This window comes from Dichotomopilus funicola (assembly GCF_033296635.1).
Source record: "Dichotomopilus funicola strain CBS 141.50 unplaced genomic scaffold C8A04scaffold_16, whole genome shotgun sequence".
NCBI lineage: Eukaryota > Fungi > Ascomycota > Sordariomycetes > Sordariales > Chaetomiaceae > Dichotomopilus > Dichotomopilus funicola.
Window position 1 is genome coordinate 270,200 of NW_026944037.1, and position 26,504 is coordinate 296,703.

The 26,504-nt window shown below is 55.5% G+C and overlaps 9 protein-coding genes across 9 annotated transcripts; 6 read left to right on the forward strand and 3 right to left on the reverse strand.

Moving 5' to 3' along the window:
* Positions 1–1,201: 1,201 nt before the first annotated feature.
* C8A04DRAFT_35863 (uncharacterized protein) lies at positions 1,202–4,297 on the forward strand (the record flags this gene model as incomplete). The annotated part of the gene is made up of 10 exons (XM_062783328.1): positions 1,202–1,320; positions 1,545–1,634; positions 1,710–2,238; positions 2,317–2,439; positions 2,513–2,920; positions 2,971–3,038; positions 3,105–3,258; positions 3,315–3,372; positions 3,442–3,620; positions 3,716–4,297. The coding sequence occupies 10 exons, from the start codon at positions 1,202–1,204 to the stop codon at positions 4,295–4,297; spliced, it is 2,310 nt and encodes a 769-aa protein (XP_062638743.1).
* Positions 4,298–4,808: 511 nt separating this feature from the next.
* Positions 4,809–5,600, forward strand: C8A04DRAFT_26881 (uncharacterized protein; the record flags this gene model as incomplete). The annotated part of the gene is made up of 5 exons (XM_062780085.1): positions 4,809–4,865; positions 5,062–5,226; positions 5,344–5,406; positions 5,476–5,525; positions 5,591–5,600. 5 exons carry the CDS (start codon positions 4,809–4,811, stop codon positions 5,598–5,600), a joined length of 345 nt encoding a protein of 114 aa, XP_062638744.1.
* A 718-nt stretch (positions 5,601–6,318) lies between these two features.
* C8A04DRAFT_26882 (uncharacterized protein) lies at positions 6,319–8,592 on the forward strand (the record flags this gene model as incomplete). Its single annotated transcript, XM_062780086.1, has 3 exons — positions 6,319–6,457; positions 6,539–7,263; positions 7,330–8,592. The coding sequence occupies 3 exons, from the start codon at positions 6,319–6,321 to the stop codon at positions 8,590–8,592; spliced, it is 2,127 nt and encodes a 708-aa protein (XP_062638745.1).
* An 894-nt stretch (positions 8,593–9,486) lies between these two features.
* Positions 9,487–11,566, reverse strand: C8A04DRAFT_10730 (DHHC palmitoyltransferase-domain-containing protein; the record flags this gene model as incomplete). Its single annotated transcript, XM_062776692.1, has 2 exons — positions 9,487–10,305; positions 10,367–11,566. 2 exons carry the CDS (start codon positions 11,564–11,566, stop codon positions 9,487–9,489), a joined length of 2,019 nt encoding a protein of 672 aa, XP_062638746.1.
* Positions 11,567–12,659: 1,093 nt separating this feature from the next.
* Positions 12,660–13,314, forward strand: C8A04DRAFT_26884 (uncharacterized protein; the record flags this gene model as incomplete). The annotated part of the gene is made up of 4 exons (XM_062780087.1): positions 12,660–12,764; positions 12,880–12,931; positions 13,027–13,214; positions 13,270–13,314. 4 exons carry the CDS (start codon positions 12,660–12,662, stop codon positions 13,312–13,314), a joined length of 390 nt encoding a protein of 129 aa, XP_062638747.1.
* A 546-nt stretch (positions 13,315–13,860) lies between these two features.
* On the reverse strand, positions 13,861–14,836 carry C8A04DRAFT_10738 (histone-fold-containing protein; the record flags this gene model as incomplete). Its single annotated transcript, XM_062776695.1, has 4 exons — positions 13,861–13,968; positions 14,025–14,284; positions 14,418–14,444; positions 14,815–14,836. 4 exons carry the CDS (start codon positions 14,834–14,836, stop codon positions 13,861–13,863), a joined length of 417 nt encoding a protein of 138 aa, XP_062638748.1.
* A 1,273-nt stretch (positions 14,837–16,109) lies between these two features.
* Positions 16,110–16,988, reverse strand: C8A04DRAFT_10755 (uncharacterized protein; the record flags this gene model as incomplete). The annotated part of the gene is made up of 2 exons (XM_062776704.1): positions 16,110–16,727; positions 16,803–16,988. 2 exons carry the CDS (start codon positions 16,986–16,988, stop codon positions 16,110–16,112), a joined length of 804 nt encoding a protein of 267 aa, XP_062638749.1.
* Positions 16,989–17,347: 359 nt separating this feature from the next.
* On the forward strand, positions 17,348–18,655 carry C8A04DRAFT_35867 (FAD dependent oxidoreductase; the record flags this gene model as incomplete). Its single annotated transcript, XM_062783329.1, has 1 exon — positions 17,348–18,655. One exon carries the CDS (start codon positions 17,348–17,350, stop codon positions 18,653–18,655), a length of 1,308 nt encoding a protein of 435 aa, XP_062638750.1.
* A 2,256-nt stretch (positions 18,656–20,911) lies between these two features.
* Positions 20,912–23,794, forward strand: C8A04DRAFT_10717 (uncharacterized protein; the record flags this gene model as incomplete). The annotated part of the gene is made up of 2 exons (XM_062776690.1): positions 20,912–23,242; positions 23,309–23,794. The coding sequence occupies 2 exons, from the start codon at positions 20,912–20,914 to the stop codon at positions 23,792–23,794; spliced, it is 2,817 nt and encodes a 938-aa protein (XP_062638751.1).
* Positions 23,795–26,504: the final 2,710 nt, after the last annotated feature.

Consider the following 26,504-nt stretch of genomic DNA (forward strand, 5'->3'; position numbering starts at 1 on the left):
GGGAGGTTTCGGGGGGTATGTACAACGCGAAAAAATGTCGACGGCCTGGTCTATTAGGACGGGACCTCCAAAAATGTATTCATGTGAAAGTGGGGAGTGACGGCTTATATTAGTTTCCTCCTAGACGTTTCTTCCTCTGCTGTGTCATCCGTGGAGGAGTTGGGTTTCCTCAAGGACTAGTGTATGTGTATTGATTACCTAGGTACTCAAAGCGTATAGGCAGGCAACCATGGTGTTACAGGGTGGTATCGTTAAACGCAAGGACTTGAAATTCCAACATTGCGAGGCCTCTCGATCACCAGAGCATTGAACATCAGGGCTTGGAGAAGACCTGAGCACCTGAGTTCAGGCCGCTCAAGATGCTCCGGCTCCAGGCCCACCCCATGCAGAACCCTGGTTTGTTGCTGGGGAGTCACGATTCCCACCCACAGTGCGTAATTTGGATGACACTCCAGGCACTGCAGAAATATGGGGTTTTCTTACCAAAATTCCAATCGGGGGCTTTCCCGATCTGAGTCCGGGGGTTTGGTGGGTGTTCAGGTTGCGACATGGACATGTGAAGCTCAAACCCAGCAAAACCGAATGGAACTTTCGATAGCGGTGATGTCCAGAACTGTCCGTGTCCTGTTGCCTGTCAAGCCTTTGTTCATTTTCCTCCACTGTGTGCCACGCTTTCAAGGTTGGACGCGCCCCAGACGAACACCCCGGAGTCTCGAGTCTCCATTTTTTCGGCCCGGGTTGATTTTCAAGGTTTCGCGTATTCCCGAAGCTTTGCACTGGGAGCCTGGCGAGACTGGGCGCTGCCTCTTTTTTTCCTTTTCATCAAACCATTGATGCCTGGCGGAAAACTGTCCACACAAGAAGGCGGGTACTGCTTCCCTTTTACAACTTTCTTGCCTGCCAGTGCCTGGGCAGCGGCCGGCAATTCCCCACCTGCCGCAAACAAGCTCTCTCGGCTGGAGCTCGTCCTGGCAATTGACGCCCTCAGATTGGACCTGTATTGCCCTGCCGGCAACAGTTGAGACCTCGCCCCACCTCACCGCGACATTCGTCCGGCAAGGCACGCCTTCTGGAATCCAAATAATTCACATTTCGAACGATAAGACAGATACCCTTTTCTTAGGTACTGTCCGCATCTGGCGTCCGGACACGGCACTTCAGCTCGGACGAGCGGCCCCGACGCGCCAAAATGGACGTCGAGATGGAGCCGCCCAGCCAGTCGATGGTGTCTCCATCTAACCCGGGTTCGGCGCAGCTTCAGTCTGCGGAAACTGGCCAGGCGGTGCCCATCCGGCGACGGGCCCCAATCGCTTGCCGAAGGTGCGTGTTTCTTATACGATTACGAGTCCTGCAGTTGGTGGCTTTTTATGTGAACGCGCGACTTGCCGCCGGCAAGACAGTGCAGTTTACTTCCAACGGTCACTCGGGTTGTGTTGAAGACCTGAAGGTGCATCGGGGCTCGCTTATTAGCTATGGAGCTGGCGATGAAGATGATTAATGCGATGAGAAGGATGGAGGATATGAGACCTAACGTGCAATGCTAGATGCCGCCGTATGAGGAGCAAATGTCACCACGATAAAGCCAAACCACCGTGCCGGTCTTGTGAAGATGCCGGTCTCGGCCCTGGCGATTGGTGAGAGCCAACACCCAGTTTATTTGAATTTGAACTTGTGTAGTTGCAGTCCCTGCTAATGCTGCGCGTTCGAAGCATCTTCCCCGTCCGCGGCCAACCAGATCAAGACCGCGAGTATCGGCACCCTCGAGTGAGGGCCGAGAAGAGCAAGAAGCGAGAGGAAACCAAAGCTCGCCGTGAGAGCCGGGACAGTCTCGGCGCGCCACGCGCGGGCCTCTCGAGTGCATCTAGTCTCACTCGGAACTCTGACGATTGGAATCTTCTGCCTCCATTACCGGAGACAATCGCGTCGGTGGCCCAATTTACTCGCTACTACTTCCAACTCGGCTTCATCCCAAAACAACTGTTCCCAGAGCGCCTCCGGACCCAGCACCGATCCGTTAGCGTCTTTTTCTTGTTGGGTATTCTCAGCATCTCGGCTCGACTGACGCCGGCGTTGGTCGAGCGGTATGGAAGCGCAGTGCAGGCTTCTGAGACATTCATGGAACGCGCTTCAGCCCTCGCCCAAAATGAGCTCTACAAGGAGCCTTCTCTCGAGAGATGCCAGGGGTTTTACCTGCTGAGCATCGCGCAACAAGGGAGCGGGATGAAACACCGGAGCTCGGTATGTGGTGTTGTGTTCACGTCTTGCACATGGCCCTCTTCCCCTTGACTAGAATGTGGGTTGCTAACGAAGAAATAGATCAACATGGCGGTTGCGATGCGAATGGCAACCTTGATGCAGTTACATCGGGAAGAGACGTATGCCATTCCGAATCCCACCAAAGATTTGATTAGGCGGGCGGAATCCGCTCGGAGGACTTTGGTGCGACTACCCTTAAGGCCTTCGACGCCCGTAGCCTTCCCTTCTCATCAGCAGGACTAACAATTCACTAAAGTGGATGCTGCATAGCCAGGATAACCTGCACTCGGGGCCTCATTCACCCGTGTTGTTGTCGGCTAGCGATATTACAGCTCTGCTTCCTAGCAACGAGGACGACTTTGCGAACGCACGAGAACCAAAGTCGAGGGCCGCCCTTGAAGGCACACCGCCGGCTCTCGAGAATCCTGCCCTCGTTGCCGACGTAGGGAGATCCCTGTTCGCTACACTCATCCAGGTACACCAATACTGGGGCGCCATCTACCGGCGAGCTGTCAACAACAATCGGAGCCCCGAGCCATGGAACCCGACTAGCGAGTATGCCCAAATGGAAAGACGGTTAGCTGACTGGGAAGATGGGCTCCCGAACGACCATAGATGGAGCCCTCTCCTTCTCAAGGGTTACAAACACGAAGGACAAGACCTGGTATGTTCATGATTGACCATGTGCTCGGGTTTTTGCTGACTCCTAGGTAGGGATACCTGAGTGTGACCATGATCACACGCCTCTGCAACATTGTCATTCGCAAAGCGTACCTGCACGAGTAAGTCCGGCTGCTGTCCCGAGCTGTCCTAGGCAACTAAACTGACCCCTGGTCCGCACACTCTAGGATGATATCTGACAATAAATCCGATCCTGAGCTGACGGGTTTTTGGCACAATATGGCGACCAAGCTGTTTTGGAACGTAAGCATCCTGTACGAACAAATCGAAACGCACTACGCGGATAGATCCCGAGAGGAAGGCCCGGGGGCCCAAATGGCTGTAAGCATACCCTAGCCGCTTTGCTATATCAGCGATATTGATGTTTCATCTTGCAGGTGTTTTGCTACTACACCTGTGGTGTTTTGGCGTGCTATCTGTGCAAGTTTACGAATAGTGAGTGCTCAGTTCATCTTGAACTCAATCAACCCCTGATCTTCTCCATGGATTCTTACGGTCTCCTAGTCTTTTACGATTTACCGATCACACGAAATGCTCCCGTGATGGTCCAACGCATCCTCTCGATTCTTGCCGACACCCAGAACATATGGCCTTTATCATCTCGTTGGTACGATCATCTAGAAAGGTTCCATAAATCCCAAAACGCAACGACCGCTGGGGCAGAAGGGAGCATGGATGATAGCGTAAGTGCAGTCACACCCTTACGGTCGAATTTCTTTGCTTTTTTTTTTTTTTTTTTATTTTTAACAAAAAAAAAAAAACTGACCACCGCTCGCAGAGAGAACCAATCCCCCATGTTCTTCAAGCAACGCCAATTCGCCCAGCTGTCAAGCCGATCCAACCGCGCCTCTCAACTCCGGCTACCGACAGCAAAAGCGGCATTCCAACCCAAACGCCGAACACGACGGCCCCTAACACACAACAGCAGCCCGGACCGACAACGGTGTACCCGGACCCAAGCCTCCGTCTCCCTGTTCCCCAACCGCAGCATGTGCCCAACATGCCACCGCCACCACAACAAGTCATCGTCCCTCATGGAGGCCAAGCACCACCACAAGTGGCCGGGGGCCAGCAACGGCCGGCCGCTGACGGATTGGGGCTGCTCATTGAAGCCTTTGATACTACTCACCAGACTGCCGCGACGCCGGCGCAAGGCGTCTCGGGGAATGGCGCGCCACCGCCACCGCCGCCAGGGGCCGTTTACGATCCTCACGCGGCACCACAGGGATACTATCCACAGCAGGCACTGGCTATGAATGACGGGTACGAGCATGAGCTGGGATACTACATGTCGGACGGGGTCTCAACGGGCATTCAACACCAGAGCTGGGCTGGAGGTGGTGATATGTACGGCTATTGAGATCCGGTAGAACTGGGTCGAAGTGGAATGTCGGAGGTTTAGTGTATCTGCTTATTATGGGCGGGCCTTAGCGATGGGAGTTTACAGGTTGAAACAGGCGCCGGGCTACATATGGTTGCCGGAAAAGTGGACGGGGGAGGATGGTGCTCTTCATTATATCTAGACGTCTGGCTCGGACTTTCATTTTTATTTTTATTTTGGACGAGACCGGGTACAGTTTTAGTTTAAGAGGCTCGGAAAACAAACCTTGAGGCTTCAATTCAAACACTGCGTAACACAATCCCCAGAATTGTGTCTTCCGGAGTTGGTGGATGAGTGTCGCCCCTTATATGCATTTATCGAGATAGACGCCGAGAAGCCGCGATAAGACGTGCCATCTCCGATTATCCCGAACTTGGGCGCTGGAGCTTTCGCTGTTAACGCCGAGGAATTTCTGGGGTTCCACGAACAACATCCCCCAACGTCGCCCGGTCTTTTTTTTCAACAAGCCCGGTGCAAGATTAAAAAGATCATGTCTGCCGCGCAGGTCGCCGCGAAACCGGAGTCGGCACAGAGGGTGCTTTCGCTGGTGGGTTATGTTCCCCGCCTCGTCTCGATTTCCATTACATTCCCAGCTTGCGGAGCGACAACGCACGCAGTTTACGGTCGCTGGCCAAGACGGCATGCTCTGTACCCCGCCTCCCATTAACTAGATTGACGGGCTATGTGTCCCATTCCAAACGAAGACTAATCTTTTTTTCCCTTTTCCTTTTCGCCACATGTAGTACCGACAGCTTCTTCGCCAAGGGAGTCAATTCTCGGCCTACAATTTTCGCGAATATGCCCGCCGCCGCACGAGGGATGCGTTTCGGGAAAACAAGGCTGTACAGGATGAGCAGAAGGTGAAGGAGCTTGTGCAAAAGGGGCAGAAGGAGCTGCAGATGTTGAAGGTGGGTTTTCTCGAGTTCTTGCGGGAGGGCGGGCGGGTGGAAGGGGGTAAGGGATAGGATGACGTGGTTGGGGTTTTTTGACTTGCAACATTTGCTGATGGTGCCTTGGAATTACAGCGCCAGACGGTGATCAGCCAGTTCTACGAGATGAACCGGTTGGTGGTAGAAGGAGGGATATCGGTCAGTCTCATTCTTCCCGGTCGGCGATTTACAAGGTAAAGATGGCGGGATGCTGATGTTTTATTGTAGGGGAAGGACGAAGCGGGACATGGCGAAACGACAAGACAAAAAGATACCGGGTGAGTGGTTCCGCTTGGGATCCTTCTTGGGCTGAAGCTAGGAATTATACTGACTGGGAGGATAGTTGGGACTGAGGGTCTTACGAAGCGATCTTGTTTCCCACCACCCCGACTCTCCAACACGCCGGTCCCGGGATGACCGAACTGTGTTACCCAGCCTCCATCTCATTATATCCCTAACGCAGCTTTTCCTTGACAACGGGGTTCCAGAGATTTGAGGTACGGAGAGAAGGTTGGGATGTATTATTAGAAGGACTCCTGGGAGAGATCCCACAATTCACTGCCAGAGGTCTGAATACCTTCGTATGTCTTATGTCGTTTATCCAAAGTTCAACCTCGAGAAAATAAGACCTCTCTCCCATGTGGCGGTTGGCGCCGGTTTTACAGTCACAAATCGGATTAACGCATATATGTGACGTTGACTCGTCGATAACCCTTTAGCGGTGCATCGTAATAAGCGAGGATCTAACTCGGCACGACTCTGAGATGCGCCAATGGTCAAACGCGCGCGTTGCGACTGCGACGCGAGGAAACAAATCTGCCAACGCCTCACATCTGGTTCAAAGTTTACTGTTTATTCACACCCTCATCTCATCAGCCGCCAATTGCATCATACCCGACCGCAAGTGTATCTTGCGCTCGCCGTTTTCCCGAGTAATAGCGTTATCATTGGCCCCGAGGCCCAAACGCCAGGCAGGGACGTCTGCACGGAGGAGCTGGCCTCGCAGCTTTGTCGCTTGGATCACGTAGACTAGAACTTGGACACACCGGTACACCGGTACCTCGCATCGCGATGCAGCGCACGGTAATTGAAGTGACGGGCCGCACTTGTAATCGTAAGGCTAACGAGGGTCAGCAGCAACTTCGGACTGCGACACAGACCCGCCGGAGCGCCCGCGCTGGTGCTTACCCTGAACCCGATGACTTTGAAGGTACGTCACCCGAAATACCCCAAACACCACCTTTTTCCGTGGAGTAGTCAATTGACTTGAGGATGCTTGTATGGTGTGTAGGTCTTCCGGTCAGGCAATGGCGCCAGGAATGGGTGACTGTGGCACCCTCGGCCCAACAGGAGACGACGCAGCAAGGCGACCGGTGGGCAGCCGACCTTCCATACGGCATGCCGAGGGAATTCAACCTCTTGCCGCCGCACACCCAGGAATTGCTCCGTGCTGCGAGGTCCGGCCGTCTTTACAAGCGCTCTGCGCCGACTGAAGAGGAGGATGCGGATGTCGAGCTGGACACAGTGAAGGGAGAGAAGAAGGACTGGGAACCACCGAACGATGGGTACACGGTCAAGCTGTGGAAGCAGGTGCCGCGAAATGCGGAGAGCCAGACGACATCACACCTTGCAAAGCGACATAAGAACACGGTCACGCTAGCTTCGAGGGCGGCCGTCCCGCAGATCGCAGGGCCGACGGTTACTCGAGCCACCGTTCGCCGGATCGATGCGGCCGGAAACCCGTACGAGCAAACTGTTACGCTTTCCGATGGACAGCATGTTGAGGGTGAGATCATCTCAACGACTGTTGTGCCGGCGCCAGCGGCCGCCCAACAGGAAGCAGCTCCGCAGCAGGTAACACCGTCGAGACGGAGGCCTCCGCCCCCTAAACGCAAGAACAAAGGCGTTGGTCGCGGGCGCAAGAAGGGCAAATTGCCTATCCCACTACCTGCCACCAGATCGCAGGCTACGAATGAGGATGGTACTCCAGTCCAAGCAGAGTCTGTCGGTCCCAATGTAAGTCTTCGAGCTATTGTAAAACCCCTCTCTCACGCTGGTTACTAATCACCGTCCTTTCAACAGGTAATTAAAAGAGAGGATACCGAGGAGAGCACGAACCACGACAGCGAGATGGTTGACATTTCTGGCGTCGCTTCCGACGAGGAAGAGGGCGAACCCGGTGAAGGTGATGAAGAAGAGGAGGGAGACGAAGACCACGGGCCCGAAGAAGAAAGCGAAACAACAACAACAAAGATCGAAAGCAGTGGCGCCGAAGAGCAGGCACAAGAGGCCGAGGATTCGGAAATGATGGACGTCATCCAACCGAGCTCTGTCGAGGAGCCGGACGAGTCCCAGACTACCGTAGGAGAGGTCGAAGAGGTCACCATCCCGAAAGCCCGCTTCACGCCGCCCAGTCTGAGCAATCTTGGGGTCCCGCATCCCGGTTCTGCTGGAGTCGGAGGCAGCCCCTTGAAGAACGTCATGACCCAATCGCCAACCGACCCGTCACCCACGATCTCACCTTCCACCAACACCTTTGCCTCAGCGGCCCGCGCAGACATTCAGCAGCAGACCTCGTCCACCACCCAGGCCCATGCGTCCAAACCGACGGGACACGGGATTTTGCCTTCTCTGCGAGAGAGTGCGGTACCCCGACCATCGGAATTTTCTCCGCCAGCGCCGGCGTTCTTGGCCACCGGGACCCCCTCCAAGCCAGCATCAGTTAGCCCACCTGTGGACCAATCCGGACACGCATCAAAAGAGCCCACCTCGACCAGTCTCCCGGTCCCAAAAGTTAAATCCGCATCACCGCCCGTCAAAACCGAGCACAGCCCAGCGCTACCCCCCACAACTCTGGATGCTTCAACTGTTCCCGAAGCGGCAACCGCACTGTCAACCGCTTCGCCAACTCCCGCAGCCGCCACCGCCGATGAGGATGACGGGCTTAACCTGCTTGGTAGTCTCGAGCGCGAACTTGACCGTCAAGAGGGCGTTCACGGTAGCGGCGACGGCAGCGGCAGCGGCAGCGGCAATGGGAGGAGTGTGTCGGCCGATGACCCTGGCAATGACAAGAATGAAGAAGGATTCTCAAACATCAAGGGCGAGGATACCACCACCACTCCCACCGCCAGCACGGCCGTGGACGCCCCTGCTACCGTCACTGGTGATGCATCTGCTGTGACACCGGAGGATGCTACGGTTGGGTTTGGTGGGGCGAGTGAGGGCGCCGGTGATGGCGAAGTCAAGTCGTCCTCGAAGAATGCTTCCCCGGATCCTTCTGAAGCAGTCCCTGTGAAGGATGTCTCTTTGGAGGCCACGGCGGATACCGCCCCGGACAATGCGTAGGATGTCAAGGTTCGGAGGGGTATGTTTCGCCGGGTTCAACTCGTGGGTTAGGAGTATTGTTTTTATTCCAAATTTGTTTCTTAGGCTTAGGCGGGGGGGCGTCGCGAGTCCACAGGACCTTTATTTATTAGGCCGGCGAGAGTGAGGTTTGCTAGTGAGAGAAAAAGGGGGCGAAACTAGGAAATAAGGGGGTTCTCATTCTATCGGGCTCTGGGTCTAAGGGTGTTTGTTGTATGGTATTGTACTATCCGGCTGTAACTGCGATTTTAGGATGTGCTCTTATCGAACAGAAGTTGCAGTCCGGCGTCCCCGTTTTGAAACTATGAATACTATATACGGATGGAGCCAGCATTCATTGATATTCCTCGGGGTTCATTGCAACGGCTTCATACGGAGATCCTGTGGTTCACCTGTGTTCAAACGCGGCTGCTAAGTAACGCACTTTTTATCGGGGACGGAGTATATCAATTTGAAATTTTAAACGAAAAGTCTCAGCTGGCGATGGATGCAGCAGCCTAGAGAGAGAGTAACATACAACAAGCTCCACTCCGGTGAGCGATATAGGGGTATAGTAGGTATATAAACGATGGGGTCCCAACCATTACACAGACAACAGAGCAGGCCTTGTGCCTTCACCACCACCACCACCTCCTCCACCACCACCAAGTCCCATCTATCTTGCTTGGTTCAAGAGTCATGAAATCGCTAACGCCGTTGCCGACACACCACCATACACTCGGACTATACTAAGAAGGAAAGCGAGAGGTAAAGGAAACGACTTTGAGTGACTGAATAAAACATCGACTGGTTGAAGCAAAAGTGTAAGGAACTGAGACAAGCCGAAGTGTGGCGACAAGAAAATACAAAGTACAAAGTCGGTAGTAGTACACCGGATTAGGACCCGCCGCTAGCTGCCGGGTTTGTGGCGTTTCGTACCGCGACGGGACCTGCGAAACCGGTCGCGATCTGCCGCGGCTGTGGCCCGACGTCCTGCATCTCGAGACCCTCTCTTGGGTCCGGCTCCCGTCGAGGGGGCCGCTGGGCGCGGCGGCGAGTGGCGAGTCGTTGGTCGCCTTCGGCATACGCGCCCTTGAACCGATAGTATGTTGGCGGCCGTGGGCGGCACAAGACAACAAACCAGTTCCGGAACCAACTGCCTTGTGTGAAGGCCCGATACCGGTCCTTTTTGAGGAACTTGTGCGAGTTCAGGTATTCACGGGTCGTCTCGCCTCGGGCCATGAGGAATACGTGGTATCCCATCAGCGCGGCGGGGTAGAGAAAGGCGAGAAAGCCGTAGATGACCATGGCAAAAGGAACGCGGAATTGGCTGATAGATTCGGTCGTGGGGATGCCTTGGCGTTTGGCATGCACGAGGATATGTGCCAATGACGCCCCGGCGAGGAATATCCCAAGGAACGTAGCACTGCTGATGAACGTGAAAAAGTATCGGTAATTCCGGCGGCCAACACAGTTGTTGAGCCAGACACAGTGGTGATCCTGGGTTTCAACACAGTTGTCGCAAAGGCGGCAGTGGTGGGCACGGGGAGGCCGCCAGACGTTACACGTCCGACAGTACTTGGTAGGAACCTCCATGGCAGCAGTTGCTGGGTCGGAGGACTTGATCAAAGCCCATTCCGTGGTCGGGGGCGCAAGCCGTAGGGGATCCTCGTTCTCATCCACAGGCGGAAAGCGGTGCACATTCCGAGGTAGGATCTTTAGTTGTGTGTTAGCGACTGAAGGCATTCGGATACATTTCTGGTAAGTAGACACTTACTCCTGGGTCGGTGACTGATGCATGGATAAAGGAAGACATGCAAATGAAGAAGAGATAACCGAAAATGATAGGTATCGCGGGAGAAAGGTTGTGCCAGATCCATGGCGCTGAGAAGGCAAAGAAAAGGGCCGTAGGAATGACAACAAAGGCCCCCGTTGCAATGTTTACGGGCCGGTGTCTGGTGTTTTGGAGACGCCCACCCAGACAGAACACCGTGTTGCCAAGGAAGTACTCGTAATTGCGACCGAGTTTCGAGGTCTGACTGTTTCCGGACGCTGTGTTCCCGCGGTCTCGGCTGGGCGGGAGTTGGGGCGACGAGGCTAGCGATTCCAGTTTCTCCCCACCCTGCATCTCGCGGCTACCGCTGGCCGATTCCATTCTTGGTATGAGGAAACTGGATCGCATGGAGCGTGGAGTGCGGACAGGCGTTGGAACACTCGCCACGGCGTTGGGCGTAGAGTTGATATCGAGCGCGAGGGTTCGTGCGCCCTCGGGCTTCCTGTGCAGCGGCCCGACGCTGTCCGTCTGGCTCAGTGTGGGATGGGGTCCCTGCGTCGGGCTGGTGTTGGCTGTTCCGCGATCGTACGGCTCGTGCTCGGTGAACTCGGTACCCCGGGAGGCGGGTAGACCCGTCTCCTCTTCCGCTTCTGAGCCCTGTATGCCAATCCGGGTCGCCTGATCTGAAATGTAGCTGTCTCGTTTCCGCTCGCTTCCCTCGTCCTGCAGCCCAATTTGCCGGTTCATCGTCGTCGGCCGCGCCAGTCCTCGCTGAGCCTGCAGCCTCTGCGAACTCATGGGCCGGAAGAAGGCGTGTGAGGTGAGCGTTGGGACATGGCTTTTGCTCACTGCACTTGCTGGCCTGGCCCCCAACGATGTGCCGCCCATACTGCCGTTGATGCTCACTCTTTTCCCTGACAGCCCGCGGCGCAGGGGCGAACCCTGGGCCCATGGGCCCCGCTGTGATACACCAGTCCTCGCAGTCTCCGGGCGTGAAGAACTATCGCCATAGATCGCGCTCAACCTGTGGTTGGTGGTCCCCTGTTGTGTTTCCGCCTCGCCATCTTCTGTCATGATATCCGTCATGCGCGAGGATATGATACTCGGTGGGCCGCCGCGTTCCGATCGCGGGAACTGAGGGAACCCGTCATCGTGGGCCGGGGAGTGAGAGAGCGCGCCCGGCACTCCCTCTCCTGATGCCATCGTGGAACCCGTGCCTGCGTCGCGGGTGTTACGGTTGTGTCTCGCTCGTTAACTCGTTTTTTCGCGACAGCATAACCGGCCGGGGGATGGGACGAGCGCGCGATCCAGTGTTTCTTAGAGGCGGGTTTGGCGAAAGTTTCGTGTGGACTCGGAGAGGCCCGCGCGCATTCCAGTGATGCGCCGTCCGAACAATCCAGTCTGTTGCCCGAATTGGAGTGACCCAAGAAATAAAAAGGGTGCTGGGTCCAAGTCACAGCGAAGGGAGTGGTCGACACGGTAGCGGCGGTATAAAGGAGTGGAAGAAACTGTGAGTCAGGACAAAAAAGAAAAACGAGAGAGAGAGAGAGAGATACGCTTCGGAAGCAAGAAGGAGTGTCGTGAGAAAATTGTCAAACTGGACGATGAATCTTTCCTCCTGAGCTCGTCCGAGCGCTAGATTCGAGGTTGCCCAAGTGGAATGGGGGTTCCGGCAGCACCAGCTCGCTGGTTGGTCAGCCTGGCAGTTGCTTTTTCACCCACTCGGGTGCTGCATGGCTGCACCGCATTGACTGGGGCCTCCCCCTGGGTTTTGTGACGAAGGGCCCCTGGGGCCTTGCTGAGCAAGCTTAAAGAGGAAAGGCACCTAGCCTTCCGTGGACGGTCTGTAATCTCATGTTGGCCTGCCGATGATCTAGAGTCAGCCCAAAAAACAAAGCAGGAATGGCCTACGAAGTACAAAAGGCAATATCTCTTTGCTAACCCTGCTGAAATCTCAACATGGAATGACTTGCCCCTCTTGTGGAAAAAGAAACTCTTGAGCTTCCCTTTCTTTCAGGGCCAAGCCGAGCTGCATTGCATGCCATGGAAAAGGCCCGGGGGGCCCAAGCTGTCTCGGAGCCGCCAGAGGGTCCGTGCAAATTTGGCAGATGGCAGCAGCTGTAAGGAGCTCTGGAGGGGGTTCCAATTCAATTATGTAATGTTCGATGCCAAGCAACCTTGAAGCTCGGCTTCGATGAAATCAGTCGACAAACACTCCCAAGCCTTGAACGCACCAGTTCACCCCACAGCTAATATCCTTCCCGCGATACCCCAATCCAGCAGGATAATCGCAACAATGGCCTCCCTAATTGCGCGCCGTGCGTTCACCACCACTGCCCGCCGCCTGGCGACGGGCGAGGAGGCATTGAAGTCCGAGTCGAAGCGGAACCCCGAGATTATGGTGCGTTAAATTACTTGGACAACCCGACCACCGGAGCGAGACAGACGACTTGGCTATCTGGAGGGCATGGCAGGAGTGAGTTTAAAGCTGACGTGGAACTTTGCGCACGCTGTAGATTCTGGGTGGCGTGATGGTTGCCGCTCTCGCTGGTGCTGGGTACTACTTCGGTCAGTCTTCAACGAGCCCCCGGGCGCCAGCAGACGATCTCGCAGACTGGCGCGGCATGGTGGCGTTGTATTAACTCGCATGTTCTTGTGTACAGGCCGTACCCCGACCACGTCCACATCCGAGAGCCCCGTTCCCCTCGCTAAGAACAGCATGCCGTGGGAGACCAACTCGACGACACAGGGCAAATACCAGTACCACCCCGGTGGTGACGCCAGCGCGGCCCCGAAGGACGCCCCCAGTGCTGTCAACGTCGTCATTGTTCCTAACGTCTCGCTTCCCAAGGTACGAGCTCCTTGTCTTTTTGGGGGGTGTTCTGGAGCTTACATGTCTGCCGTAGGAACTTCATGACAAGTGGAACAAGTGGGGCAAGGACGGCTATTAAGCTTCTTGATTCCGCTTAGGAGGTGAACAGACTGGAAAAGCATGGGTTTGTGGAATACTACTCGGGGGAAGACACCATTCATGGCCGGACCCAATTGAGGTTGTACCGGAATAGGGGGTCCGAATACAGCTTTTGTGATTCTTGGAGTTGCTTCCCCTTCGGCCACTCGTAAGCGTTGGTTGGTATCACGGCCGGCTGGCGTATCCCTCTTTTGCCTCCCACGCATTCGTTATGGATAAGGAGAAATCGTTTTGGTCTACCTGGCAAGGTAAACAATGTGGCGCGGGGGTGCGAAGATGCGACCAGGTAAAACGTCATGGCAGGTGGTGCGTAACGTTTGACCGATTGCACAACAAACTTATCTATACGCTCGCCCTCCCAATCTAATGATTGTACTCCAACGCCGAATAATGCACATTGCCCCTAGCCTTAACTACAAAATCTACCACCATTCCTCCTGCAACGCCAGACACCTCCGTCATAACTGCTGGTATGTACACCGTGTGAGGCGGGGAGGCACTCTCCCTACCTCGCCGTTGAGAATAATTAGTTGTGCCTCGCAGCGGCAGCGGCAAACTGCTCTTGTTGGAGACGTTCTAATTCTTCTAGTGTCATGCCGCTCTGCTCGAGTTTATTTGCTTTCTTCTCGCGGCCCTGCTTTCCCGGATTAACATCGATAGCGAAGCGTGGGGCAAGATCGGGCGACATACCTTTTGGACTTCCTTGTGCTCAGCAGCGGCTTCAAGAACAGCGGGAACATAGTCGGAAAACCCGAGTTGGTCGAGAGCCTTGATAATGTGGTCGCACGCAATCGTCTTCTTGGCTTCCTTCTCTGAGATCTCGTTCGCCTCCGAGCTGATGAGGGTGATAAACTCAACACAGCATTCGATCAGAACGTCCCGGGCGTCCTTTGAGAACGCTATTCCTGACGACGTAGAGAGGATCTCGCCGACAATCTTTTGAACGGTCGCTTGAATGGGGTTAGCGTCTGATCAACCACAGAGATAGCTCTTACTATGGGGAGCTGCTATGAGAGCGGCGGCTAGGGGGACGGCAACTCGGTAATCGAAACCGCTCAGGAAGGCGAGCTTATCTATACGTACCCTTCGGGAGCGAGAGGTCATCGTTACCTAGAATATGTTAGTATGTCCTGTGAAATCGAAATCCCGACACCACGAGACAAGAAATAAATAGAAGGTAATTAGTGTGAGAACTACTCTCGCTACCCTCCTCCACACGCTTCCAGTACCGGTCAGTGGCCGATAGAGGTTTGACCATTTCGAGAACCACAGAATGGGGTGCTTGGAAATGCGGTTTTGGCAATGAATGTACAAGCAGTGCACAATTTGATGGCTTTTGCAGCTTCAAAACAGCAGATCGTTTGGTGAGATTCTAATGTTGAAGTGCAGACCAACAACACCAACGACACTATAATATTCGTAGGTGTGATCCACCGCGGATGACTTAGAAATTGAAACTAATGAAAAATTGAACACAAACCTCCAAACTCGTGGTCCGACATGATGATGATGATAATGATGAGGGTGCCAGCCCCTCAAGGAACTCGAAGGCACGACCGACACGGAAGTGGGGTGTTTTCGGGGACAAAGAGAGCAACAACGACTCTAGATTCAGTGGGAAAGAAGATTTCTCCTGCAATGCCGGTTATAAAGTTCGTCGTAGGATAAACAAACATGGTTCGTCAGCTAGGCAGAGCTAGGCGTCCCTTTGCTTGGGGTTGGTGAGCAAGCAGCCTTTATAGCTGCATTCCCCCAATCCAGCCAAATCCGTGTGGTGCCGAACCGAAGCTGCCAATGCCTGCACAAACGCATCCCCCACCTGTTGTGGCGTCAAGTGGGCGCAAAGGCCCCTCTCCTCCAGGGCCTCTCTGCGCCTCAGCCACGAAACGCTCCGCTCCAAGCAGGGACGAGAAAATTTCTATGATCCACATTCCAACCCCCATTGTTCTTCCGGCACCGACGCGAAAAAAGTTGCATCAATAGGGCCATTGGACAAACGCGTTCGCAGCAAAGCTAACTTTTCCCTCGACACTCTCTGTTTTTTCACAACCGGCCTCGGAGCCAGTATCCCGGCTCCTGGGTGATTTTTGGGATGATAAGCAGGACGCCTTCCATTCAATTGCAAGTAAGGTTAGTTCAGCAAGATTTTCTTTTCCTCCGCCTGCCTGGCTTTTCTATGATGAACTTTCTGTGTCGCCCCTATCAGACCTACACATGGTGAGAGACACTGTCAAGCCAAACGACATACCTGATCTACCCAAGCCTAGCGCTCCGCGAATGTTATTGTCCCTTGCAGCATTTGAAGGGTCAATGCTAACATGACGCAGTCCTAATTGCTAGGCCTGAAGCAGCTTTTGTTTCGACCGACCCGTATTTGACATGATGCTCAAATTTGTACTATTCATTCCAATACCGACGAATTATGACGGACATTCATCACCTGATCCTACAACACCTCGCATGCAGCTAGACAGCGTCTCCTTGACAATGGGCAAGCATGCTAATTAGTGCCTTGACCAGTCGATGATGGGGGCATGAGGAAGGAGGCAGGCGCCGTTGGAAATGGTAGGTGACATTTTTGCGTTGTGAAACTGAATGCGCAGCCTGATGAACACCTTTATATTCCATGCTAATCCTGAACACTCCGATGTTGAGAAATATAAAGCCTTCTTTTTACCTCTGATTGCCCTTTCCACCTTCAGTTCCATCCTCCTCATGTCTTAGCATTGTGTCAGGTGCTAACAGCCAAGGTGACAGATCTTATGTGTTCCGCAATCACAGACGGTACTCTGCCAGTTCTGGGGCATCCCACTTGAGGTACTTGCCAGAGAGTTCTGGTTTGGCGCCGAGGGAAAGCCTTGCGACAATTCCGCCGGTCAGTTCAGGTTTGATCAACCTGCCTTGTTCGAAATCCACCTTGAACGTCTCGTAATCCGTTTTGCGCATTTCGGTGCCCTTCTCTCGAAGCTCCTTCTGCATATCAGTATCAACCCTGCCTGGGCTAATGGCCACCGACGTGATGTCTGGCTCCTCCACAGCTACGTGCTTGGCCAGGGAGTTCAAGGCCGCCTTGGAGGAGCCGTATGCCCCCCATGAGGTGTAAGCGCCTGTAGCGGCACCCGAAGAGATGAACACAATCCGGCCTTTGGAAGCCCTGAGGTGGGGGATCGTTTCCTTGACCTTGTCAAGTGTTAGCAAGCGGTTTCTGATCCCAAGCTTCCCAGGGCTTACTAGTGCGAGTGCGCTGAAGAAGTTGGCATCGTACAGCTTCTTCCACTCTTCAATTGATGCATTCTCGATCCGGGTCATGGGAGACAGCACGCCGTGGTTGATTACAACCCCATCAATCTGACCGAACGTGAGGATGGCGAGCTCTTTTACCCTATGCGCGGTCTATCTAAGGACGTCAGTTTCTAGTCGTGCGTCCCAATCTTGTTCTGGATCATCTCGGGAAACGGTATTCCTTACATCAGTGACCGTCAAATCGGCGCCAAGGTACGCGACCTGTGACGGAAAGCGTTCCTTCAACTTCTCCAGCTGCTCGGTCGATCTTGACACGAGGACAACCTTGTGAGAGGCGTCCAGCAGGGACTGGGTGACAGCGAGACCGATGCCGCGGCTTGCGCCGGTCACAATGATCACCTTTGATACCATTTTCTAGTTGAGCTCTAGTTCTCACGTGATGGGATAGCGTTCCAGTTGTTTGTTTGGGGTTCGAACAAGCTCAGTTCCAAGTTCCGCGCGTTCATGCTCCTTGGCTCCCAAGAATTTTGGAGCCCCTCCACTCATGTGGGGAGCGGGGAAGAACGATTGTCCCTGGCCGGCCGGGGATGCCGTCTCCGTTCCTCGGGCCGGGATTTCCACAGAAGCGGGGCCCCGGACGCCGTGTTAGTCATTTAATTCCTGTTAGATCTTATAATTAAGTCTACTATATCAGTTTTGCTGCTTCTTGGTGCTCCCCCCTGTTGTTTCACAAAAACGATCCCAAGTCACCCCAGCAGCGTTCTCCTACAATGTCTCACCCAACTGTCATCATCGGAGCCGGTATCATCGGTGTTTCTACAGCCTACTACTTATCCCAGCACCAAGACCCAACCACGATCCAGCTCATCGAAGCCTCGCCAGAGCTCTTCTCTTCCGCTTCCGGCTACGCCGGCGGCTTCCTCGCCAAGGACTGGTTCGGTCCTTCCCTGTCGGCCCTCGGAGCGCTCAGTTTCGAGGAACACCGCCGGCTCGCCGAGGAACACGGGGGCCGGGAACGATGGGGCTACGCGCCATCGATGTGTGTCAGCTACGAGGCGTCGGCTAACAGCGGCGGCAGTCAGGCACGGGGCGACGATTGGCTTCGTCATGGGACGAGCCGGGCGGATGCGGCTCCCGTGGAGGCTGGTAGTCTCGCGGGGGAGAAAACGCCCGTGTGGCTGCGGCGGGTGGAAGGGGACCGGATCGAGCTGATTAGTGATGAAGGGACCACGGCGCAGGTTGATCCGTTGCTGTTTTGCCGGTTTCTTTTGCGGGAGTGTGTTAGCCGTGGGGTGAAGCTGCATCAGCCGGCTCAAGTCGTATCTGTGAGCGTTGGCGAAAAGGGTGAGGTGGCCGCCGTGCGTGTGAAGGATACTACTCAGTCGGCGTCATCCGGCAAGGAGGAGGAACTTCCTTGTTCGCGGTTGGTCATTACGGCGGGGGCATGGACGGGCAAGGTGTTTGAGACCCTTTTCCCGTCGTCAGAGCTACTCCCCATCCCCGTGAGGAGCCTGGCGGGACACTCGCTAGTTCTCAAATCGCCGCGGTGGCATACCGGGTTGGCGAACAGCGGAGCCGGGTGCCACGCGATTTTCACGAGCCATGCGCAGGGGTTCTGCCCGGAGATGTTCTCTCGCGTCGGGGGACACATCTACTTTGCAGGCTTGAACTCCTCCACGCTGCCCCTCCCGGACGCGGCCAAGGGAAAGGCCACGCCGTACCCGGAGGCCTTGGCGCAACTACGGGAGGCGGCGAAGGAGATCGTGGGAGCGGCCGAAGGGGATGACAAGGGGGATGACTTGGAGATTGTTAGAGAGGGGTTGTGTTTCCGGCCGGTCACGCCCTGGGGGGCGCCGATTATCTCTCGGATCCGGGATCAAGACCTTGGCGCCGGGGTGACGACACGGCCGGGCGCCGAGGGTGGGGTGTTTATTGCCGCCGGTCACGGGCCTTGGGGGATTGCCATGGCCCCCGGGACCGGACGGGTGTTGGCGGAGATGGTGCAGGGTCGGGACACTAGTGTGGATGTGGATGCTTTGATTTTTGATCGGGAGAAGATGGGGCTTCTTGAGAACTAGTTGAAGGCATGTCTAGCTATTCAGTTACGACTCCCTTTCTACAAATGTTCCATCTTGGTCGAGTAGCGAAAGCCCCTAACACTTTCTCCTGTCAACGCGTGACTCGGTCTCGGGGAACAACAGGTTGTACTTCGTAACCAACATGACATGACGATACCGGCGGCGGCCACAAAAGGGGGCGTCAGGTGCTCGGCACACAATCTATTGCCCCGAATCACAGTTCCGGGCGGCTACAAGGTGCGGCCGAACCAGTGTGTCGGGGCAAAAGAAGCAATGGGATGAGTCTTTGGTCCCCTTTTTATTTGTTAGGCGCATGGGTTTCAATGGTTCAATGTGATGCACGACATCTCCGATCCGTATCCACCAGTCGGCGCATCACGAAAGGGATATGTTGTACGAAAGTGTACCCGTCAGTGTAACGCTCGCGAACAAAGACATTCTGGAACTCAGGCACGACGCTGTCCGACTGAAGAATCAAAAACCCCACTCCGCGTCCCCTGCAGACCATCAACCACAAACGGCAAAGACACAGACCAAAGGGAAAATGCGGGAGAGCCCGGGAGCCAATGAACGCGCCGTTGTTACCGCCTGACCCCCTGCAAGCCGGCAGCCCCCCGTTCGCTATTCTTTCAGCGGGCTCTCCACACTGGTTCGCCTGGCTTGTGAGCTTGTCCATGCTTGTCCATGCTTGGACTGGTCCCTGGTTCATTCAACGCCTTCGCGGCTTTTGACTCGTCCAAGACCCTCGACCGCATCTCAACCCATCACCTCGATTCTCGAACGCGATTCGACACTTGGACCTTTGCATTGGGAGGGGCCTCGCGAGAAATCACAATGCCGTCTTGCATGAGAAATCCCCCGCGGTTGCTGGATGAGGTCGCCTCCTCGGTCGCTTGAGGAGAGCGGGGAAGGACTGCACAATCGCACTGGGCAGTTCGCCAGTTGAGTTTGCTCAGTTCCTGCAGCGAGCGACCTGAGTGGAAGCTGGCTCGGCCTCGGGCTGGTCTCTGGATGGTTGAAAGGGTCAGGCAGGCGGTCACATCGGTGGGCCGGCCTGGTCCTCGGGACTTGCAGATATCGACTTCTGCGATTCTCACTGGACGAGGTGTGTTAGGGGCACGTTACCTCATCTGACAGGTTTTTGGGGGACAAATATCATGCGCCTTGTGGGTGCTCGTTCGCGCATCTTTTTTGCTTGTTGATTTCATCCGGGTTTACGGCGGACGATACGCAGCACAAGCTAAAAGTCTGGACTGTCTGAGATTCCCTTGTCCGCACGTTGCGGCATGCGCGTGTCCCCCGGGCCGTTGGTGCAACACCAGGGAAAAGAACTCGCAGATCGCTGGCTTCGGGAGTAAAGCCCGGTCGAGCCGGTCGTTTTCTCGCGGCCTAGCGCCCGCTTGTGCAGCACGCAGCGTAGTTCTAACGTTACCGGAACGGTTGTTCAGGAGAAGAAATCGCTTCCCGATCTTGTCCCTGCCGATTCGGTTGTTGGTTTCTCTCTCTATGGCAGCTCGCAGCTCAGTTCCCTAGTTAAATCCGCCGCCCGCTCGGCTCGTGTGTGATACGGATGTGCCCCCGTGCAGCTCGGTTCGTCCAATATTATTAAAGCACCGGCACAGCCGCCGTCACCTTTTGACGGGTGTGCCTCCTCCTTGCTCTGCGCATCTTCAGCCGGGAGATTCAGCTCGGCGCGGGGACTCGATTGCCTTCGCCATTGTTTTGAGGAAGTTTCCGTCAGTTTTCGGACAGGCTCACTGAAGAACTCGACTTGTTAACGATAGCCACGCCAGAGACGTGCTTGGGAAGAGAAACCCGCCCCCATCCTCCCGCAGCTTCGCGCGCCAATCAGCTGAATTGGGGCCAAATTCATCTCACCCTTTTGGCAAGCAGCGCAGACTCTCAGAGACACCACAACCTGTGTCAAGAGACAGGACAGGGGCTGTTGCGCAAAGCTGTATCTCCGTGCCCCTCTCTCGCGTTTCCCTCCCGCCCATCCACTCTCTCTCTACGGTTCCTTCCCGGCTTGTCGACATCGCTTCCTGTTTTTAGCTTTTTGTTTCTTTCTTCAATGGATGTTGCACCAGCACCCTTGGCATTATCATTATCATCATCATCTTGAATCTCGACGGCAAGACCCAAGACAGACTTGGCACAACACGCGCTTCGGTGCCGTCGACACGGCGGTGTCTACGGAGACCAGACGGTACCACAACACGGCATAGACACAGGCGCAGACATACACAAACACACAGAATGGCGGCGCAAATACCACCGGCGCTGCGCAGCGCAGTCGACGCTGCTTCAGACACTCTCGCGCATCTCACAAAACGAATCAACATCCCGCTCGCGCCCAACAGCCCACCCGGCCTAGTACAGGCGCTCACGCTGGACCCATGGACGGAGTCGGGCAAGTACGGGCTGGGATGGACGTATTTTGCGCTGGCGATCGGCTTGCTGGCGGTGTTGATGCGGGTGTGGCACTACTGGCAGGACAAGATTCGGCAGGCCATCTACAAGCAGGAGATGGAGGAGCACTTCCAGGCGCTGTACTCGCTCGACCCCGGGTGGGATCGGTCTGCGGCGCTCGCGACGGGCGCCACGATCGCCGATTCGAATCGGCATTTCTTTCCGGATGAGGCGCCACAGCCAGGGTCGGGAGGACTGGAGGACCAAAAGTTCAAGCCCCGGGCGCACTTTTCTTCGGTCGGGTTCGTCAACGACACGCTGGCGCTGTTCCGATGGGTGTTTTACCGCCCCATCCCAGACGTGGTGGTGCCGGGGACCAAGTTCCGGTTCACGTTCAGCTCGCTGGCGGTGCTGTTCTGCGTGTTCATCGCGCTCTCGTTCGTGACGGTGTTTTGCTTCCTGCAGCAGCCGCTGTACTGGCAGAGCATCCGCTTCGGGTCGCCTCCGCTGGCGATTCGGTCGGGCATGATCGCCGTCGCCATGACCCCCTGGATCGTGGCCACTAGCACCAAGGCCAACGTCTTGACGTTGATCACGGGGATCGGCCCGGAGCGTCTTAACGTGTTCCACCGCTGGCTGGCGTACCTGTGCCTGTTCATGTCGCTGGTGCACATGGTGCCCTTCTTCATCCAGCCGGTGTGGGAGGACGGCGGGATGCAGGTGTTCCAAACACTATTCCCGCCCGACAGCGGCATGATCATCTACGGTTCCGGCATCGCGTGCTTCGTGCCGTTGTGCTGGCTCTGCGTGGGGTCGCTGCCCATCCTGCGGCGTACGGCATACGAGTTGTTCTCGCTGCTGCACGCGCCCGTGGGGTACATCTACGTGGGCGTGCTGTTCTGGCACACCAAGAATTTCCTCATGTCGTGGGGCTACCTAGGCGCGTCGGCGGGCATTATTGTGTTGTGCAATATCTACCGGCTCTGGAACCTCAACTGGGTGCGACCCTGGCGCATGGCCTGGCTGGTTGGCGACGAGGCCGCCATCAACATCATGACCGAGAACGCCATCAAGATCACCATCCCGACCCAGATGCGCTGGAAGCCGGGTCAGTACGTCTACCTGCGCATGCCGGGCATCTCACTGCTGGAGAATCACCCTTTTACCATCTCGTCGTTGTGCAGCGAGGATTTCCCCTCCGAGTACGGCGAGGCGTACCGTGATTGTGTGCTGGTGTTCCGCCCCTACGGCGGCTTCACTCGCCGGGTGCTCGAGACGGCCATCGAAAAGGGGCCCTTCCACACCTACCGGGCCTTTCTCGACGGTCCCTACGGTGGCATGCGCCGCGAGCTGGCCGCGTTTGATACCTGCATCCTCATCGCCGGCGGCAGCGGCATCACCTCGCTCATGTCGCAGCTGCTGAACCTCATCAAGCGCATGCGCGACGGCAAAGCCATTACCAAGAAGATCGTGGTCGTCTGGGCCCTCAAACGCCTCGAGGCTATGGACTGGTTCCGCGAGGAACTGCGCATCTGCCGCGAGGCTGCTCCGCCCGAGAGCGTCACCTGCAAGTTCTTTGTTACCTCCTCGGTGCGACACAAGGAGGCACCGGGAGCCGCAAGCGGGTACCAAGGCCGCGCGCCCCGGCCCCTGAGTAACCTGTTCCACGACAAGCTGGACGGGTTCGTCGCGGGCATCGCGAGCAAGCGCAACAGCGCCTTCATCGCGGCCGAGGCGCAGGGGGATCCAGACCGTGAACAGGAACTGCGGCGCGAAGACGAGGACCGCATTACAGCGCTGCCGCAGCAAAAGTATCTCCAACCACATACCATCCCACCGGCACCGCCCGGTCCACCGCCGGGTAACAGCGGGTTGACCCCGGCCGAGGAAGCACTCCGTCAACTCGAAGGCCGCGGAGCTGCTCCTGCCGCTGCTGCTCCTCCTTCTACCTCATCCGGCAGCCACCACCAGAGTAAAAAGAGTGACGGCGAGTTCCATTTCCCGCCCCTCGGTGCCTCGCGCGCTGATGGGAACACCCCGCACTTTAACTATGCACCGCCGGCGGGTAGACAGCGGTACAGCCAGATCTTGTCCGAAGCCGCTGCCGAGCCGCGTCACAGTGGTGCTTACAGCGGTGGTGGTGGTCAAGGTCAAGGTCAAGGCCAAGCGGACTACCCGGTTGATGTCAAGGAACAGCCTACGACTGATGCCGAGGGGGGGCATTACGACCAGGAGGGTGAACAGAACAACAACACCAACAACAACCCCGAAGGCAATACCGAGGGTAACAACGACCTCCGCCCCCCCGAACTCGCCCACCTCCGCACCAACGTCCCCAACACCACCAACGGTTTCACCCGCCCCCGTCCCACCAGCACCATAGGCGGCGGCGGCCCCCCAGCAGGTTTCGACTTCGGTTTCCCCGAAACCCCCACCGACTTCCAACGCTCCCTGATGCGTTTCGCCTTCCCCATCCCGCACGAGATTGATGCCGACAGCGGATGGAGCGTGGAATACGGCCGGCCAGACTTGGGGTATATGCTGAAGCAGTGGGCTACGGGGGGGCCGGAGGGGAGGGGGATTTTGGGACGGAGGACGGCGGTGTTTGTTTGTGGACCGCCGGCTATGAGGGTTGGTGTGGCGACGACGGTGGCGAGGTTGCAGGCGGAGATTTGGGGGGATGAGATGCTGGAGGAGATTTTTTTGCATACGGAGAATTATGCTTTGTAGTTGGTCTCAGGGGTTTTTTTGGGTATGAGTGTTTTGGGGGGTTGTTTGGGGGTTTATTCTGAAGATGAATATGACCTCTAAGAAGTAAGGGGCAAAAGGTAAAGTGAGTTGAACGTGTATTTGTGGAGGAAAGAGTTATTTGGTGGCCGGCTGGCGTTTTGGGATACCACTTGGGCTTGGATTTTGTTTGTTTATTGTACCAACTCTTTGGATATCGGTATTTGATACCATGGCTCGGAACGGGCCTAGCTTGGAGAGCGCACGTCTCTTTTATTGAGTTTCTTTTTACGTTGTACTAGCCGACTTCGACTTCTTTTGTTGGCTCTGACGGGTCTTGCTATCTATAATTTATTTGTCTATCGCAATATTCTGGTTGTCTCTTGTTGCTTTACTGCCACATTTCACGAGAAATTCTGAGGATGACTTGACATCGAACAACAGACTTGCCGACAAGGACACACGGAATCAGATAATATAAAAGACTCGCTGCCTTACACATCCAACAAGAGACTTACCGACGAGGAAACCCAGAACGAGATAGCATCCAACAAGATACCCCAGGCCACGGAACCCACCAACAATATCCCGTCGGATGCGACTTTAATGCCCGCCACATCCACAATGGGAATACCCCATTCCGATATGCAGAGCATGGACGTGCCACGACCGCGGGTTGCCGTCGAAATCTCCGGAAGACCGCATGAAAACACACTGGCGATGATGTGAGCGGTGAAGGTCATCACACTTTGTTTTGCTATTTTAGAATGTGCTATTTCAGAATGTGCTATTTCAAAAGTTTGACCTTAGTCTTCGGCCACTTCCCGGTCTCTTCGCGGCCCGACGAGTCTATCGGGCCGCTTTTAACCATAGTAAAGGTTTGGATAAGCTTGTTTTATGCGTGTTGGTCTGTTGGTTGCAACCATTTCTCAGCTCTTCTACCCTATCCTCCAGGAACATAGACATGGAACAAGGATACCCCTTCCACACTACCATCACTTACACAACACATAATTAGTATGAAGGCATGGTATCACCAACCCAACACCTGTCTTAGATGCCCAACACCTCTCCCCTTTCTTCTCTGGCCCTCCCTCTCTTCCCAGGCCCATCCACTTAGACCCCGGAATCTATCCACCTCCGAAATGGCTGTCTCGCACGTACCGGATCGATTCCCACCCCTGCTGTACTACCAAGGGCAACAGGGATGCAGCCGGCAGCCGCTTTGTGTGTTACCTCGACCTGCTGCTTGCCGGGGCTGGCTTCTGGCTTCCGAGGTGAGTGGTAGGTAAGGAAGGTAAGGTAAGGTAGGTAGCTAGCCGCGGACATCTTCCGGCTCGGGTTCTGGTTTTACTTCCTGCCTTTTGGGAAATCAGTCTCGTCATCTGAGCTAGCCGTTCGGCGTTTTTACTCTCTCGAAGCTGGGTAGGGAAAGGCAAACCGAGGGATTGACAAGCCTAGCCGCGTGGAATGGAAAACCTGTACCACCAACCCAGGGGCTAGGTATTCTGGACCGAGCGAACAACCCTGCAGACGCATGGCATCAGGCCTGCCCTGTCCTGTCCATCCGGGGTCGAGACATATGCTGGCTGAGGGGAAATGGGAAATGGGAAATGGGGTAGGTAGGAATGCAGATGACATGCTGCTGAGAAAGACATCTGGCTGAGACAGACAAGCAACTTACTGCCTGGAGCTGGGTCTGGCCTGTGTCTGTGTCTGTGTGAGAGGTGGTTCAGCTCGCACGCTTGTCGTTCTCGTCGTGCAGTGGAGATTTCTGCACAACCAGTTCCTAGTCTTCCAGTTCCCAGTCTTCCAGTTCCCAGTTCCTAGTTCCTAGTCTCTCTCTCTCTCTGTATGGTAGCGGCTCTTTGGCTGTGGTGTTGGCAATGTGCCGATCGAGATCCAACGAGGACCGGCCCTATTGTGCCCCCTGGTGGTTTCTCTTGTATGCAGGTACTATATCCGTCCACCGAGCAGCCTCGAGAGGGCTCTTCTGTGTCTCGGATCTGACCCGACAATGACATGACATGCATCCACCTTCTTCTTGAGGCAAGTTCTTAGACCAGCACCGGTGTTATCGGTCCTTGGAGATAGTGAGGGCATGTTCTTGGGCTTTGGAACCGTTCTTGCCTCTACAGGAGTCTTCACACCACCGAGGGTTTCTGTCGTAGAAATCAGGCGATAATTTCCAGGAGAGAGGAACCCCCTTCGGAAAAACTACGCACAAATTTATTTTATTCTCCCTAACCCAACTTGTTTTCCTGGCGTCTCCCCCCAAGTTAGGACCGGCGCACGAAGCACACAACACGAAGTGGCGCCTTATCGGACCATCACACTACAGGAAGCCAATATATTCAGCCCGACCAACAAGCCAGCCAGTCGTAGCCCGACATAGCACAGGTAAGTCGCCTAAACTCCCTTTTTTCCTTTTCTTTTTGCCCGTTCCTCTTCCTGGTTTGTGCTTTCCATAAGGCTAGTTCCCGCGGAGTTCAACATGGTACAGGGCAGAGACAGCTTACGGCCGGGTGCAGGACAAACAAGACAAGACAAGCTACCTGACGAAAAGAAACCAAGTAAGCGAGCAAGCAAAACAATAGAAACAGAACGACCCAGACAAAGTCAAGACAACAAAGGACAAGAACCAGAAGAACCAGAAGAAGAAGAAGGCCCGGAAAAAGAGGAGAGACTTCAGCATGTCGCCTCTGCCTTCCAT